Raw genomic sequence first — 18,584 nt, forward strand, 5'->3', positions numbered from 1 at the left:
TACCGCCATTAAAAACAAATGAATGAATAAATAAACCTAATTACCTCCCTCCAAAAAATTAATTAAAAAAAGAACAAAAGATACAAAAGAAAAAATGCATAATAAAAGTTATGATATTTAAAAATCTGAATTATAATTGTTTCTTATACTTCTAGGTACTATTAAACAGGAACTTAATGTTGCCAAAAACAATGAATTCCTAAAAATAGTCCCAGGTGTTGCAAGTATATTTCCCATAAAGCCTATCATGTTAAGGTGAGCTTTCATACACATACATGTGCACACACACACACACACACACACACACACACACACATCGCCTTGTAGATGGTAAGTATACAATAAATAATTGATGACAGACTAACTGATTGATAAAGATAAAAAAAGTCACCTATGATCCATGATGTAGACACGGAAGTGGAAACTGAAGGGATTTACACTTGTGACATGGCAACATTTTAGAATACATTAGATGTGGCCTTCGTCAGAGGAAAAGAGCAGAGAGAACACATTGTTGGAGATGATAAACCTTGTGCTCAGTGGAAGAAGGCAACACGCAAGTGTGGATATCAAAAAGCCAGCCAAAGGAAGGAAGAAACAGCTATAAAAAGCAGATGGTTTGAGGGGAAAGGAAATGTAAAACAGAATCCAAGAAATATATGGGTCAAAATAATAACATAAAAGGTTCTGGCAAAAATATTGCTCCATAGAAATTCAGCAAAAAGTCAAAAAAAACAAAAAAGGCACGGCAAGATTAAAAATGTAAGCATTCCGGAGCAATAAAGAGAAATGTGTATTATTTGCGTATTTTTTAGAGTCTAAAACGTGAGCAGTCGAAATTGATCCATGTTAAAGCTAAACAGTAAGCACTGTCAAAGAGAAGTAGAAACTTGATGACAATCCCAGTTGCACAACTAAATCTAAAGACCAATTAAGTCATTAGAAATTTACCATGCATTCAAAAAGAGGTTGTTTTTTGCACCATTCTTTGTATTTGCTTACCGAGGTCTGAAGGGACTGTACTATGAGTTGCTTCCCTCAACTCACAGTTGGGTTTGCCAATGACCCATTCATACCTTCCCATGAGGTTCCCTGTGGAACCAATTTGCAACGTGCCGACAGAAGCTACGTGATGCCTCCAGGCCAAGGGAGCAGATGCTCCTTCACACAACCATGCTGCCACCCACGTGACATCGAGAAGCCAGCAAATGCCTCCTTCCTGCTGTGACACCTGACTCCAACCCGATAGTTTAAACTTCACTTGGAGAATTCAGATCTGACACTCTCTTGGCCTTTCTGGCTCCCAGCTTGATGGAAAGTTTCCAGGTCCAGCAAGAGAAGAACATTACCAGCTGAGCACTGAAGCAAATAGAGACAAGGGCACAGGCCCAGGAGAGTGATGCTTTTAGGATCTAAGTTTGGATCGGCAGGTTGGAACAGGAGAAATTGAAGGTGGTTAGCAAAATCATAAAGTGGGAAGTATCCCGAGGCGTCTTGAGACCACAGAGAGCTTTTTTTTATGATATGTATGTGTAGGTGGGCCTGGTCTGTTTTTTAAAAGCAGACTTAACTACAAGGTATTTTCTTTCTGTTCATTTAGTAACTTGAATATGATTATCATCCTCCACTCATTCAACGTTTTGCTCTTAAAGACAAGTCCTTGGAATTTAAGACAACTTTTTGACAATCTGAAAGACACTTCTGGGCACCTTAGAATATTTTCAATATGATAATTTTTTGCTAAATGTTGAACATCTGACTAAGTAAGTAGTCACTGGCAAACTAAATTCTGGCTAATAGTTCACCAAACCATTTCTGGGCACACAGCTGGATTATACTTCCTAGCCTTTCAAGAGATTAGGTATCACCATACGACTGAGTTATGACCAAGAGAAGTGAGTGGAAATGGTACATGGAATTTCTAAGTCTCTCATGCAATCCTCCATTTTCTCCTTCACTGATGGTTAGCTAGAGGTGGATGATGAAACCACAAGCTAAAAATAAATCTGATTTCCTGAATCACCATAACCCAGTGTCAGAAAACTTTCTATAAAGGACCAGACAGTAAATATTTCAGGCCACACAGTCTGTTATAATGACTCTACTCTGCTGTTACAGCACAAAAACAGCCACAGACAACAACAACAAAAACCCAACATCACGGCTGTGTTCCAATAAAATTTTCCTTAATAAAATTGGGTGCCAACCCAGATTTGACCTATGGACCATAGTTTGTCAATCCCTGATTATCTGGAATAGCCAAAATTACAAAAAACAAACTCTTGTGTTAAGCTGCTGAGACTTTAAGGTTAGCTGTTAGAGAAGTCAGCATTACCAGAACTAACACAATGCCATTTTGATTGTTTACAAAATTTACTCCAACACATGTCACAAGGGGAGATGGTGAACCCGCCACCTCAGGTTTTCAGTTTTACAAAAGAGTCCTTTACAATATCAAAATACAGCAACAAGAGATGGCCTGTTGTTTTGTTTCTTTGGGTTTTCTCTTCGATGGAGATTGTATCATTACTTTATTGGGGAAATTTTGTTTCTTTGGGTTTTCTCTTCGATAGAGATTGTATCATTACTTTATTGGGGAAATTAGGTAAATTTTTGCCACTGCCCTCTCATCTGGTGACTTTATCTCCAGGCAGAATTGCAACACTTTTTAACAAATCATTCCATTTTCTGGGAACAGTAAAGAAATCGTGTCATGTGTCCAATTAATGATCTCTCCCACAGATATTGAATTTCTCTACTGGCTCTGGTGACTAGGAATCCAAAGAAAAGCACTTCTTATAGCAAAAAATGGAGCAACGGTAAAGGCTGGAGAGAAAGGAGAATTCAAAGGAAATTTGTCAGAGATTCATTCAGCACTCCTGCAAGAATTCAGTTTTGTTTTCCCACTATGTGACTCAGAACCCACAAAAAGAGGAAAGAGTAGCAATGATTTTGACTGTGGTTTGTAAATTGTTGTGTGAGAGAGAGACAGAGAGGGAGACTGAGAAGAAAGGACTTCAGAGTCAAAGAGACCAAGGGTGGAATTCCCACCCTACCCTAGCACCTCTCTGAACTCATTTCTATATATCTTTAATGGGAATAACAATAAATTGGGTATAGCATCCAACATGCGGTAGGTACTCAAAAAGCATTAGTGACTATCATCAGTTTTCATTGCCACTTAGGGCCAAGTTCACAAATTATCTTTTCCAAATAAACTGCAAGTTTTTGTTTGAAGAAAAAATGTGCTGATCCCTCAAGACGTAGAATTTAGTGATTTGCTGATAATTAATAAGTTAATCCAAACTTCTACAGCTTCTTGACTAGATTTGTCCCTCTTTCATTGCTCTTGAGCTTGGTATCTTAGACAAAAGTTTGCTTCATTACATTCTCATTTTCACCTGTATTTTTGAACTCTCCTTTTACTGGATCTTTCCATATTTCATTCCATCCCCAGCTTTTAAAAAAATAGACTTACTCAAGTCACTTTTGCATCCTTCCCCCATCCTCTACAGAATAAGTCCAAACTCCTTACTGGGCATTTAATGCCATCTTCCTGTTGCCTCACCTCAAATTCACCTCTCTTATTTTTCATCCTACTTTCTAGGATTGGTGAATTAATTTGTAGTTTTCTAAACACAGCACAGCGTTTCCTATTTTGGTAAATGCTATTCTATCTAAGATGTTCTTCCTTCCATATTTACTTGACTAAACAAATTCATCCTTGAAAACATGGTTGAAATGTTACTTTACCCATATATGGAAAATTAATCAGTGTCTCCTTTGATCTACTACCAATTCTTAATATTACTAATTTTTGAATTAAACTATTAGATATTTTTATAGTGTTATAACAGGTAATAAGTTGACCACCCACTGTGTTCTAGGCATACTGCTGACAAAGAGTTTATAGGCAATATCTCATTTTTCCTTCACAACAATTTTATATGATTAGTTTATATTACTCTCCTCATTTTATAGACAAGGAGGCTGAGGCTTAAGTATTAAATGACTTCCAGGGTCACTTTGTTAGTAAATATTGGAGCATTCCAAAATGAGAACTGGGGTCAGCAGATGTCAAATCCTGCAAACAGGATGGAAACAGGAGGTAAGTGTTAACCGAGAAGAGAGATCTTTTTAAAAGTCACTGGTAACCTCCAGGAAAACAGAAGTCAGAAATCAAGAAAAGCAAAGCAAGTGTAAAGCTTGCAATAGTGGCAATGGACACAAGCCACTCTCTAGAGAAATGGTATCTGCAAAGTTAGAAAGATGGTGTGATCATCTGAAACAAGTGGAAGGAAATTATTATTATTAAAAACAGTAAAGATCTGAGCATTTTTGGAAGCTGATCCTAAAGCAGTGTTTCTCAACTGAGTTTGATTTTGCCTTCCTCATAGATACATTTCACAACATGTGGAGACATTTTTGGTTGTCACACTGGAGAATGCTACCGGCATGTAGTAGATAATGGCAGGGATGATGCTAAATATTCTGCAATAGTAAGACTGCTCCTCCACAACACAGCATTATCAGGTCCAAAATGTGACAAGGTTGAAAAGTCTTGGTCCAAAGGATCCAACGGAGAGGAAGACATTGAAAAAAATATGAGAAAGGTGGTAACGGACAGGACAAAATCAGGAAAAAGAAAGGGAATAAATAGTAAAAAGATCATCCTCAGAAAAATGTTATCAAGAATGACTGTCTTCACTCCTCTTTCATTTTTTTTTAAAACAGATATAGAGATTGAAGTTTAGAGAGTTTAACTGACTGACCTTTTCAAAATCTAGCAGAAGTTTAACCCAACTCTTTGAGCTCCTAATTGAATGTTCTTTTAATTATACCACCTAATATTTTAGGTTCAAGATTGACTGAGAGTAATTGTTAGAGATGTGATAACATAAATACCAATCATGAAACAATTAATTTGTTCAAAAATTAATGATGTATCTATTGATTTTATATTTCCATAAAAATATATATTTGGTGCCTTCCTTTTTATTATAGGGAAGAAAAAATTTCTATAATACTGGAAAGGAAGAAACTAAGAAGAATATGTTTAGCCAATTGGCATCAAATACACACTAAATACTGACACTAGCAGAAGAACAGTTTAAAAGTTGTATGAGATTGTCAACATTAAATCAAATAGAATTTCTACCCAAATCTTTGGTAATTTCACAGTTGAAAGCATTAAATATAACTCTTTGAAGACTCTGTAAAGCACACACTAAAATAATAGATGATAGTACCAGATTGCACATTTCTACAAATCGTTACTTAAGGAAAATAAATGTATGATACTGACAACCCGAGTCTTCCGCCAACAGAGAAACCATTAAAATTCAAGGATTATTACAACATTCTTCACACCACTGCCACCACAAAGGCAAAAACAATTAAAACAGCCACTAACAGCTTAACTGTGAAACTTGGGAGCATGGATGAGAAAAAGAAATCATGTTTCTTTAAATGCAAATAAGTAAATGTGCAAGCACAGCAGAAACAGGCAGAGCAGGCAGAATCATTCAGAGACCTGAGGGCTGACCTCTGCAGCTGTGGGCCTGGCCAGCTCTGGAAGTGCTACCATGTGAGCAAGCCCACAGGAGTGTCAACAGTCCTCAGCAATCAGGCATCTTCTCCATGAAGGAAACAGCTGGAGGCCAGCGCCAGCCATCTATTTCACTGACGTCTGCTGCTATATATTTCTGTCATAGGGTTTCTTTTCTTTATTTCTGTTATTCAAACAATTCGGTAGAGAGCATGGATCAACTTAATTGTCTTCTCCTGATCATTCTAGGCATTTGGGTGCACCTATCATTTATTTGCAACTCACCAGCAACACTATTAAATACTTACAACAAACCTTACCAATATATGTATAGAAGTCAAGTCAACCAATAGCCCTTCATCTCTCCCCCTGGCAGCAGCAGAACTCTTCACTGATGCAGTGTTGTGTATTGGCTAAGAGTAATGTCATGCAGTCTTAGTTTAAATCCATATTCTACCACACTAAGCTATTGGCAAGTGATTTACCCTCAGCCTCAGTTTCTTCATCTGTAAAATGGGGATAATAACAGTGTCTAGATCATAAGGCTATTGTGAGGACTGAATGGGATACTCTATGAAAGGCTTGGTCCAGCACATGGCATATAGCAAGCCTCCATAAACATTAGTTAATACTAGTCCCTTTCTGCTAGGATTTCTCTTAAATGTCATTGACAGTGTAATTTTGTCTCATTTTTACATTAGAGCCTTCCTCACGAAGTCTGCCTACACCTATAATCTGACCCCAAACTGTTCATTTTCATGAATAGTCTGTTCAAACTTTGATGGTTTCTCACTGGGTATTCTTCTATGAAGCTTTCCACTCAAAAGAATGCTTTTTCCTCTCTATATCTGAGTCCTATCTGCCCATTAAATTCCAACTACTTGATAAAGTATTTTTTTTGAATGTTTCAATCAGATAGGATTTTTCTCAAACCTAAAATCCTACAAAATAATTGTCCTCATTAGCAGTATTACCCACAACATATTTGCTTGTCTATATCACAATTTGGTTTTTTTTTTCAAATTTCATTTAATGCTTTTGAGTTCTTCTGTTTTCAAAGCATCAGTGTTAACACTTATGAACAAAATAGTAAGAAATAAGCTCTATCTTGATTGTCCTTACAACTAGTAGGGTAAGAACATTAAACAGACATCCATTCTACCATGTACACAAATGCCACTATTCTTTTAAGAATTTTCTTTATATCTCCCCAACTGGATGTAAACTTTCCTTCCTTTAACAGTTTATTTATTCCTTTCTTTGACTTTCAAAGTGAGTCTATAAAAGTAGGTAAAATTTGGAGGAAAGGGTGTAACTAGAAAAAAATACTGCAAGTATATCATGAAGAGAGAATGTAAAGGACCAAAATAGGCTTTGTAGAGACAAACCTAGTTTCAAGTTCTGGATTTCTTTACTATTAGTTAACCGTCTGATCTTACAACTGTCTCCCACTTTATCCAAGCCTCAGTTTACTTCTTTATTAATGTGGGTAACAATGCCTTCTTTGAAACATTGTAAGAATAACATGAGAAATTTCCTATAAAGGATAAGACAGATGCTCAAAAAATTAACTGTTTTCTACAGCAATATAAAAAGGATCTTGGGTTTGCACAGATAATCTAAGAAGAAAGAGTTGAGCAAGCTCAAGTCTGGAAAGAGTTAGAAATGAGAACAGAGGTAAAAGCTAGGTGGCAGATTAAGTTGAAAGGAGGCTGGGGATTCAAAAGTGAAAGCCAGTTGTTAGTGGTAGGTATGGCCAAGGAACTTTCATGAACTTGGATGTCAATGCTCAATTGTATGTTATTTGCTGAACTGTGACAAGGTAAAATACTCTAAATCTTAATCTCCAGATTCTTAAGTAAAGTTTCCAGAGCAAAGTGACTCTCTTTCTCATTTGGGTGAAAACCCAGGAAGAATGGAAAAATATATCTGTATGAGGAGAGACACTAGAAAATTCAAGGAAAGTAAGAAATCAGAGTAAAAGATAGCTAGAGAAAATATAAGTCCTTGAGATGTCATGGTGGAATTTAAAAATGTATCTGACGTGGCATCTGTAACTCAAGTTATTTATCTGTTAAGACCACGATGAGATATCACCTCATACCTGTCAGAAAGGCTATCATCAAAAAGAACAAAAAAACCAAATGTTGGTGAGGATGTGGAAAAAAGGGAACCCTCGCACATTGTTGCTGGGGATGTAAAATGGTGCAGCCCTTGTGGAGAACAGTATGAAGGTTTCTCAATAAACTAAAAATAGAAGTACCATATGACCCAGCAATTTCACTTCCGGGTATATACCCCCAAAAAACCAAAAACACTAATTCAAAGAGATTCATGCACCTCAATGTTCACAGCAGTATTATTTACAATAGCCAAGATATGAAAGTGACCTAAGTGTTTATCAACATACAAATGATAAAGAAGGCGTGGTATGTATATGTGTACACACACACACACACACACACACACACACACACACACAGGAATACTACTAAGCCATTAAATAAAGAACAAAATGTTGCTATTTGCAGCAACAGGGACGGAGTTGGAGGGGATTATGCTAAGTGAAATAAGCCAGACAGAGAAAGACAATTACTATATGACAACACTTATACGTAGAATCTAAAAAAAAATACAACAAGCTAGTGTATATAACAAAAAAGCAGACTCACAGATACAGAGAACAAATTGATGTTTACCAGTAAGAAAAGGGGAGGGGGAAGCAGGAGGGGCAACACAGGAGTGGGGGTGTAAGAGGTACAAAGCATTAGGTATAAAATGGGCTACAAGGATCTACTGTACAGCATGAGGAATGGAGACAATATTTTATCATAACTATAAATGGAGTATAACCTTTAAAATTGTGACTCACTATACTGTACACCTGTAACTTATATAATATTGTATAGCAACTATATGTCTATAAAAAAAAAAGAGCAGTGAGATGAAATAGTCTGAAAAAGTTGGGACACCCAAGAAGGAGACATACAGTAGCTGGATGGGGCTATCATGGAAGAGGTGACAACAACTAGGAGACTGAAATGCCTGAATGAAAAAACTGTTAAGACTTGAGAAGTAACTAACTTTTTTTTTGTTTTTTTATCCCCCTAAGCAGGATGGTGAACATGCTGAGTGGATGTGGTGGAGAGCCAGAGGAGAAGAGACCGATTTGGATTTATTACAATAATTGACAGAAAACTTAACAAGGGCCAAAGCATGAGGATGTGCATAAGGGGAGAAATCCAAGCTGTAATACAGAAGCAAAAATCTCCAATTTCCAGCAAACTATGGAATGTGAGATAGCAAGCTATGTCACCAGAAATGAGACTAGGAATTCAAGATGAGATGTCTGGAATGATGCCATGTGCACTAATCAAAAACAAGCGTACGAGAAGAGAGTGCCTGGTGGAAGATACATTTCTGACACTGTCATATACAGGTTTGTTCTCTCTAACCAGACTGGGAGAATGTTTGGTGCAAGGACCAGCACAGTACTCCACATAAATGTTTCTTAATGACAGTTGTCTATTGTGGGTACTCTCCATGGTCTCTTTTCCTTAGAAATAGAACCCATAATTTTTAGTTGGGCACATGGCTGCCTAGAAGAAACTACATTTTCCAGTCTCTACGGCAACTAGATAAAGCCTTGGAACTATAAACAGGACAACTGGACGAGGAAGAATCTTTAATGAAACAGGATGTACCCTTTTAATTAAGTGGAACTCAATTATCCACTCAAGGCCTAGAGCTGGATACCAAACTGATGATGGTAGGCAAAAAAGAGAGCCTCGTTCCCTGACAATTTCATGAAGTCACCCTACCAGTCATGGATGGATTACTTCCAGATATACTTTACATGAAAAAGAAATAAACTCCTATCTTATACTATTGTTATGTTGACTTTTTTTTTTTTTACCATTTGCAGCCAAATCTCATTATCTCTTACACAACTACCCTGATCATTTTTGCTATTTTCTTGAGTTCTGTTTTTTCAAAAGTTTATAAAAATCATTAAATATCCTTTCCTAACATTTAAGAATATTCTGAAATGCTGACCAGACACTCTTTACATTTGTTTGAAAAAGTTTTTAATCTGATAAGTGGCATGGTAAAAACATCCTTATAAATACAACATTGCTTACCACAGAGTCTTAGTGGAATATCAGATGTATGATTGATATGTTGGCTAACCAAAGAGATCAACCAAAATTCTATTGAAAACAGTACTTACAGTGGTCAAGTCTTAGGCCAAGGCCATTTATCAAAGTGGAGGTTTGACTAAACCTGCAGAGATGCTAGCCATGGTCAGGAGAGAAAAATGGTTTCTCTTCCATCGAATCCAGACAAGTCATTGTGGGTACACAGAATATTAGAACAGAGTGCTGTGACATTCGCTTGTAGTTAATTGCATAAAGTTAAATAATTTAGTCTTTTATTGATAATTTATAATTTCTTAATTTTATGCTGAATTGCTTACACTGAGAACTCTAAGCCTAAAATTACTTATTTTCTTTTAACTGACATTTCTTGCATAGACAATGCCGTCCTAAAACACAAAAGGAATAATATAATTTTAGAACTATAAGTCATTTAGAATTCATTCATTCCAAACCTGACGTTTTGCAGATTGAATGATCCAAAGAGACTCTTGAACTTAACTAAATCTTTCTCAGTATAATTTTTTGTTCATTCACTGATTCATTCATTCATATATTAATCCATTTAATTACTATTTAATTATTATGCATAAAGCACTGGGTGTTGGAGCACAGAATAAGGCCCTAGCTTGCATATATTTTCAATTTAGTGGGGAAGAAATAAATTATTCAGGTGATTAAAATACAGTAGAAATTAAGGTGCTGTAAGTATTAGCACAGGTGAAGAACCACAGGAGAGAAAAGGAGGGAAAGAGCAAAGGGGTAACGAGCAAAGACTTTCTGGAGAAAGCTGCCTTGGGCGGCACCTGAGAGGATTTGAACAGGTGAGGACAGATGGAGTGGACATTTCAGACAAAAAAGGGTGACTTTCTCTTTAACTTGTAGAGTTATTTTCCATATGAAGGTTTTTTTCATATATTAAATTTAAATTACATTTGAATGAGAAAGTAAAATCAAACCATTCCTTAAGAAGCCAGAGGTGAGAGAATGGTGACTCTGTAAAGCTTGACATCATTGTTAACACTGCATTAAAAAGTGATATTTACCAAGGTACAAATGAATCTCCAAGAAGCTCCCCAATGGAAGGGACATGCTACCATACAGCATCTGGAGAAAATGAGTGTAGTATGGCTTAAAAACCAAGATCTATGAGCTACTGCTCATGAATGTCATAAATTAAGTGACTGAAAAAGATGTCAGTAATAAGTTAAACAGTAGGGTTTCAATTTACAAGTGAAAACCCAGACAAATGTGCAGTATCAAGGAAAATAACATTTCATTTTCCTTCATAATGCAATGAATTAAGCCGTCTAGGATTCACACATTCAATCAGAAAGTGTTTAAAATGCAAATGGCATTTAGAGAAAAGTGATGATGTCTGCAGAAGTTTTTACAAATAAATCTTTTTTTACATTATAATATATATGCAAATAGCCCCCCTTTTCTCACATTTGTGATTGGTTATGATTATGATTACGAGAGAGATCTAGGATTTAACGAGGCACTTTATCAGTAAGCAGTACTGATACCATATGCATATTCAAAGAATTTGGTTCACAACTTTTACAACAACTGTAAACTATAAATACAATTCTAGATAGGCTAAATATTCAGCTTTTCAGCTATATAAACTACTTACTGTCTTACACCAGTATTCCCCTACTGCTCCCCGTTTCACAACATGCTTTATAGTTCACCTGAAGTGCAATTTGCATTTTAGCTTTGTAAGTCTATAGGTAACCCACAGCCACTAACCTTGCTGTCTTCTGTCTCCTTCGTTTTTCCTTGGAGGAGTTTCTTCTCTTCAAATTCACAAGTTGAGTGTAATGTGAGCTGACAAGAAAGCATTGAGCTCTCTGTTTCAGTAAGTTCCAAAGGTCTTGAAGAACAGTGCTGTGACCCAGTAGTGCCAAGATTTGGTATCGGAAGAGCAGTATGAACAGGCTTTGACCCAACAGCTGGCTGCCTCAATTCTGAGGCAACCCCAAGTACAGGCATGGCTTCTATAAAAGTGTCTTCTTGCTGCCAAAGAAAATGCTTCTAACCTCAGTCTGGTAGACTCCAACTTTAGTATTTCCAGAACAAATACTTTAAACAAAACTAGCAGTCATCATGATTTAAAAAAAAAAAAAGCTAATAATATAACTCTCAAGAAGAGGCAAAATTCCCCTTCATCTTTAGCTAAGTATCTTTCTTTCTTGCTGGCTTGAATTTTCATATTCTCATTCTCTTATATATCCATTCTCTCTCTCTCTCTCTTCAGTCAGCCAGTGACCATGTAATATTAAATACTCCTCTGGGAAGTAAGCTTTTCTTGAAGGTAACTGCTACAAAGCTCTTTTTCTAGGATTAAAGAGCTCCTAGTTTTACTTTTTTTTTTTTTTTACCCCTCACTACAGCAATCTGAGTCTCAGCATTGCGAGTGAAAAAGAGGAGAACAAAAGCAAAGACCTTCAGTTCAAGTGTCAAAGCAGCCAAAAAGTCCACAATAGAGGAAGGACAGGCGTTCTTCCTGACTTCAGAAATAACCAGCCTACATTCTCTTTTTAAAGAAAATTGTATTTCTCCCAGCTTTAAAAAAGAAAAGAGAAAGAAAAAAAAAAAGGACACGTTTAATGGCCAAAACAAACAGCTGCTGGAAGAACTTTTAGCCCGGAAACAATCTCAGCAATGAAGCTGTTTGTCTGATTTCCAGCTATTTTTCACTACTGACAGCCATAAACCACGGTGTGCATTCTGTTTCATCCCATGAAATCAGGTTAAATTCATGCAGTAGCAGCTAAAGCTGCTAAATGATTCAGCAGATTACGCCTGCCTAGGTTACAAAATATCGTAAATACAGAAATCAGGGCACCAGATACATAGTAATTGTTTTTAAATTTAATAATGGTGATAATAAAAGTATTTATACCTAATACATACGTGAAGAGTACTAGACGGCAGTTATGGGGCAAGCGCTTTATGCGTTGTCACACTTAATCAATGGAATGGCTCAAAAATAGGCATAATTCTTTTTCCCACTTTAAAGAAAGGATAACTCAGATTCATCTGAGTGATTTGACCAAAGTCATACAGTTAGAAAGTGGAAAGTCCTGCATCATTTAAAGAGTAATTTAAAAAATTATCTTAGAAGCAATTGAAAATAACATTATTATTCAAGCTCATTAAATCCAACTTAAAATCCTAAGCTTCTGAAAAGCGTTCAATGGTATACTCAATGACCATGAACAACAATGCTTCTATTTGTACAATTATTTTATGATAATCAGATCATGTCTCATTTCTGGTAAAAGCACATCAGGATCTATAACAAAAGCAAGGGGTAAGTTTTTAGGAAAACATGGGACAGCATTATTCTCTTTAAAGCAGTTGTATTTTGATAACAGAGAAATTTTTCCACCATTAAGTAAATATCATAGTTGAGATTTCAAAAGCAAATTTCTACCTAATAACAGGATGTTTTTGATTTTATATCCTTTATGTGGAAGAATTCTGTAAGACACCAATAGATTTACTCTTCTTTTTAAAAAACAAATTATATACATTATATTTATAAAATATTTTAAGAATCAGTAATATTGCAAGTAAAGTTCCTAGAAAAATGAATGGACATTTAGTATACATTCAAGAAATAGTGGTAATTATAAGAATAATAATTATTATTGTAGAAAATCTCTCTCTATAGTAAAGGAATTATTTTTTGTCTGTCATTTCCAGCTCTAAAATTATTATGTACTTTTAGGTAAGAAGGGGTAATTTACAGATAAAAGAGACAGTAATTGAAGTCAAATGTATTTCCTCTTTTGATAGAAGTATAGAAGAAATTCAAATACAAGTTAGAAACCTTACAAATTTTTTAAAAAAAGTAACCCAAGTGGGCTTTACAGAATGGGACAATAAGCCACAAATAAAACACTAGTGGGGATAAAGAAATGAAATGATCACTCTGAAAAGTATGTTACTTTATACTTTACAAATCATTTATCACACTTACTCTTCCAGAGACTATAAGATATTGCAAAGCAGGAGATGTTCAAGGAACTAAAATAGAGTTCCAATTATAATTTGAATTATAATTTGAGAAGATACACACATCTTGTAAGCCTCACACTGCAAACAAAATAGCATACCTAAAATAACAGGACTTGTGGGGAAACTAGGTTCTGGGAAGACCATTCAAAACATATGCAACTTTGGGAGCAGATCACTAGCAAAAATCATAGTGGTACTTTGGAGGATAATTTGGACCACCCAAGCAAGCAGCTCAGCTCAGAGTTAAAAACAAAAACAAAAAACAAAACAAAAAAATTGAATAGAAGTGCTGGCAATACTTTAATTAGAATTAGTGGAAAAAATCTAGTTGGAAGGCAAAGTCTGAGCCAAATGGTTTGCCACTGAAATGGGCACAGGGGGCAGTGCAATCTGCAAATATTTAAGTCATATAGGGGATTAATTTATATACACTACTATAAATAAAACAGATGACCAACAAGAAACAACTGTATAGCACAGGGAACTATATTCAATTTCCTGTAATAACCTATAATCCTATAATGGAAATGCATTCAAAAAGAATATATTTTATATACATACATACATATATATATATGTATATATCTGAATCACTTTGCCATATACCTGAAATTAACATAGCATTGTAAATAAACTATACTTCAATGAAAAAAAAGAGGGAAAAAGTCACATAAGACAAAGGCTATGCTCCTTTGGTAAGGAAGCCCTGGATAGAGAGATTTATTTTTTAGATTTTCTTAAAACTGAGCCAAAAGGGCACCTGTTGATTATATGGTATCAAAGTTGAGGCTTTCTTTTCCTACCCAAGGTTATATTTCTACTCTGATTGGTCTGTCTCCCTTGGCCTAACTTATATCACATAAAGCTACATAACTGCTACATTATAGCAATATAATTCTATTTACCAATTGTAAATAAGCTAATTGGTATTTCAAAAATATATGATGGACAAGAGCACACTGTAATTCCTGATACAACCAAAATGAAAAACAGTGTTCACATGGAATAAGGCACCTTTTCACTTTGAAATGCTTTTTGCTTATTAGACAATATCACTTCATTAGGGCTGAACATAGGATTGAACATAACTGTCACTGTTGATAGTCTATGAAATAACACCTACCACCAAGAGCAATAAAAACAAGTTAACTTATTACAGAGGATTTACCGTCATCCATTTCATCCCAAAAGTACAGCATCTTGAATAGGAGACAAAGGCCCTGAGAAGTAATTAGCATAAAGTCATAGAAAATGAGGTTTCTCAAACTGGGTTCAACAAATCACCACCTGGAGTGCTAACAAAACTATGGATTCCTGAATTCACCCCCAGCCTACAAAATAAGAACTGTGAGGCAGAGGGAGAAGTTTGATAACTAAATTTAAATAAATGGATTAATTCTCCTATACACTAAAATTTAAGATCTATGTTTTACGTGATTTGTAGCTTGACAATTGGAATGGACTCTAAAAAGCTTGACTACCTGTGGTCGAATCTTTGCTACCTTACTTACTAGTTGTATGAATTTGGCACTTGCTGTGCCTCGGTTTCATCTTTTATGAAGTTGGAAATAGAATTGTACTTTCTTTCAAAGAAGTAGCTGTGAAAATTAAACAAAATAAATGTATGAAATCATTAAAACTGAGTCTGCCGTATAAGTGCTCAATAAATGTTAGCTATTATGGTATAAGAAATATAGTGACCTTGAGAATTACTGAAGTAAGGTCAAGAGGCATAACTGAAGAGTTTGGCCAGATCATAAGAGTTAACAGAACTGAACTTGGGAAAACCCTAAAAATAAATTAATAGTCTTTTTTTTTCCCCCATCAAATCTAACAGGAAAAGCAGCAATGGCTTCTAAAACACACTGCCTTCTAAAGCTAAAATTAAGTTGAAGGGTAGTAAGAGAATTCCAATCAGGCTAGATTTTAGTAACAGTGATTTTAAAAATAAATAATAAAACCTCAAGAAATGACAATCTGCTAACTATCATTTATTTGTAAGAGAGTGGAAAAGATAACCAGCTATCAGCACTATAAATACGCTTGCGAAAGGACAAAATACAGTTGGTAGTCAGCTCTGACGTTTGCTAAGATCTTATATTTAATGGCTAAATTGAAGTAAAATTTACACAGCATAAAAGTCAACAATTCTAATGAAATAGTTCAATGTCACCAGCATCATAATCAAAATGCAGACCCTTTCCTTCACCCTAAAAGCTCCTCTCATGCCCCTGTGCAGTCAATGTCCCACTCCCAACTCAGGCCACCCATGAAGTGCTTTCTGACACTACTTTTGTCTTTTCTAGTACATATTTAAGTGAAATCATGCAGTATATTGGTCTGACTTGCTTTCACATCACATGATATGTCTGAAATTTATCCATGTTATGTGTATCAATAATTCTTTCTTTTGTATGGCTGAGATATAGTTCATTGTATGGATATGATACAATCTGTTTATGCATTCACCAGTTGAAGGACATTCGAACTGTTCCCAGTTTCAGGATATATGAATAAAGCTCTATAAAAATATGCATATGGTCTGCGTTGATATTATTTTATTTTCTTATGGATAAATACCTAGGGGGGGATTGGTGGGTCATTTGAAAAGGATATGTTCAGTTGTATAAGAGACTTCAAAATTTTTTCCCAAAACATACCATTTCCAAAACATACCATCAGCAATGTATGAGAGTTTCAGTTGCTCCACATACTCTTCAATACTTCACACTGTCAGGCTTTAACTTTATCCATTTTAGTGAGGTGCAGTGGTCTATCACTGCAGTTTTAATTTGAATTTTTCTAGTAACTTACTGATGTGGTGTTTCTTTTCATCTGTTTACATGCCATGTAATCCATATATCATTGTTGACAGGTCTGTTCATAATGTTTGCCAATATTTTTATTTGTTTATTATTGAGTTTTAATAGCTCTTTATATTTTGGATACAAGTTCTTTCTCAGATATATTTTTGAAAACATTCTCACCTAGCGTGCAGACTGCCTTTTGTTGGGAGAAAATTCTCCCTCTATTTCTCACATTTCTGCTATTTTGTGGGCATATTTTATGCCTGACTATCTTTTCTGGGAGTCTGAATAGTAATAAGCCTTAGATGATGGAACTAAATAGCCTTGGAAGATAGAAACAGTGTTCCCTTCTGAAGCAAAGAGTAGGTTTATCTACTGTACATTTTAATAAAGATCAGTCTCCCTCGAGGAAAAAAAGTGATGCAAGTTTGCTTGCAACTAATTATAAGAGATTTGTGTTCCTCAGGCTCAAAATTCCTCTCTGGTAACACAATCCACTGCATATGCAGACATTACCTGGTCCTTACCACATTGTCCTGTAGAAATTGAGGCTAGAGAAACTTGCACAAGAACATATGATATTCTGGCTACTGCTGTTGCTGTAAGTAATAAACTGAATCTGGTCTTTAACAGAGGAGTCAAATGTCTTCTGCCAGCACCCATATATTACGAGTATATGCCAGGTCAACTTACTAGCTTGCAAACAGAGTAAAACCTCAGACCCCTCACAGTCCTTGACACCGTTCAGTTATCTTACAATTGTCTTTTAACAGTATTGCCAGTTTCTGCTTTATGTATTTAAAGCTTTATCAGTGGCTTCAAACACATTTAGTATTATTATTTCTTCTTGATAAGTCAGCTTCTCTAACAGCCATAATAAAAATGCTTTCTTTATATTTGTTAATATTTCTTATTCTAAAGTCTACTTTAACAATATAACAAATATAAAGAAATTGGTGTTTCTTTTAATTAGTGTTTGGTATAACTTTTCCATTCTTTGTGTCTTTACAGCTAAAGTGGATTTTCAGTGGGTGATGCATATTTAATTTTGTTTTTATTCTCTCTGACAATCTGTGCCTTTTAATTGGAATATTTATACCATTTCATATGAAAGTAATTATTGATGTGATTGGTTAAGTCTACCATCTTACCATTAGTTTTCTATTTGTTCTTTATCCTTTTTCCCTTTTCCTGCCTTGTTTGGATCAATTCCATTTTTTAATGATTCCCTTTTATTTCTGCTATTGATTTAATTACATATAGTTCTATGCTTTAACACTTTGTTTGGTCTTTGTTTGTTTCCTCTCATACACATACAGTGTAGTCCTCTACCAAACACTGGAGAAAACATCTCTGTAAGTTTTCAGTGTTCATTCTCACTCTCTCATTCGCTCTCTCATTAATTTGTCTTTGTCTCTTTCGATGGCCCCTCCTTGCTGGTACTCTGAAAAATTTTAGACCTCTAGGTTTTTCTGAAGTTTGATTTCAGTCTCTACAACTCAGAACAACTGCTGGATTCTACTTGGGTTCTCCATCCCTACTCTGGGATCTGGATACTGCCTCCAAGAAATAAGCTAGCACAATAATAGGACTGGTTTTTAATGATCTTTTTTCAGGTATCACAGACCTGTGCTGTCTTTTGTCCAATGGCTAAATAATGTTGTTTTATAAATTTTTGTCCAGTTTCTAACTGTTTAATACAAGAGAATAAAGCAGATCCCTGCTAATGGTTAGAAGCATAAATAAATAGACAGATTCTTATATTTTTTTCTCCATTCCGTCCTGAAAACTGTTGGGTATTAGTTTTTCACAACAGACCTCAAGAATGTCATTGGTGTATTAGTCACCTTCATTTAGTGAGAGAACTTCCCTTAAACCTTAGAGAAGAAATAATGTGTACTGACATCTTGCAAAGTTTTTTCCTGACTGATGGGTTAGATTGTCTTCCAGATCTAATGAGGAAATAATAATAAATAAATAATAATAAAATAAATAAATAAATAAATAATAAAAATACAGCATACAAAGAGCATGGAGTTA

General features: G+C 35.3%; 1 protein-coding gene across 2 annotated transcripts in view; it reads right to left on the minus strand.

The window, feature by feature from the left end:
* NAV3 (neuron navigator 3) overlaps positions 1-11,703 on the minus strand; it is a 309,585-nt gene extending 297,882 nt beyond the window's left edge. For both annotated transcript variants that reach the window (XM_072973357.1, XM_072973356.1), the window contains exon 1: positions 11,461-11,703. In XM_072973357.1, the coding sequence (XP_072829458.1) occupies positions 11,461-11,703 (243 nt within the window). The remainder of the gene's footprint in view (positions 1-11,460) is intronic.
* Positions 11,704-18,584: the final 6,881 nt, after the last annotated feature.

This window comes from Vicugna pacos, chromosome 12 (assembly GCF_048564905.1).
Source record: "Vicugna pacos chromosome 12, VicPac4, whole genome shotgun sequence".
Classification (NCBI taxonomy): Eukaryota; Metazoa; Chordata; class Mammalia; order Artiodactyla; family Camelidae; genus Vicugna; species Vicugna pacos.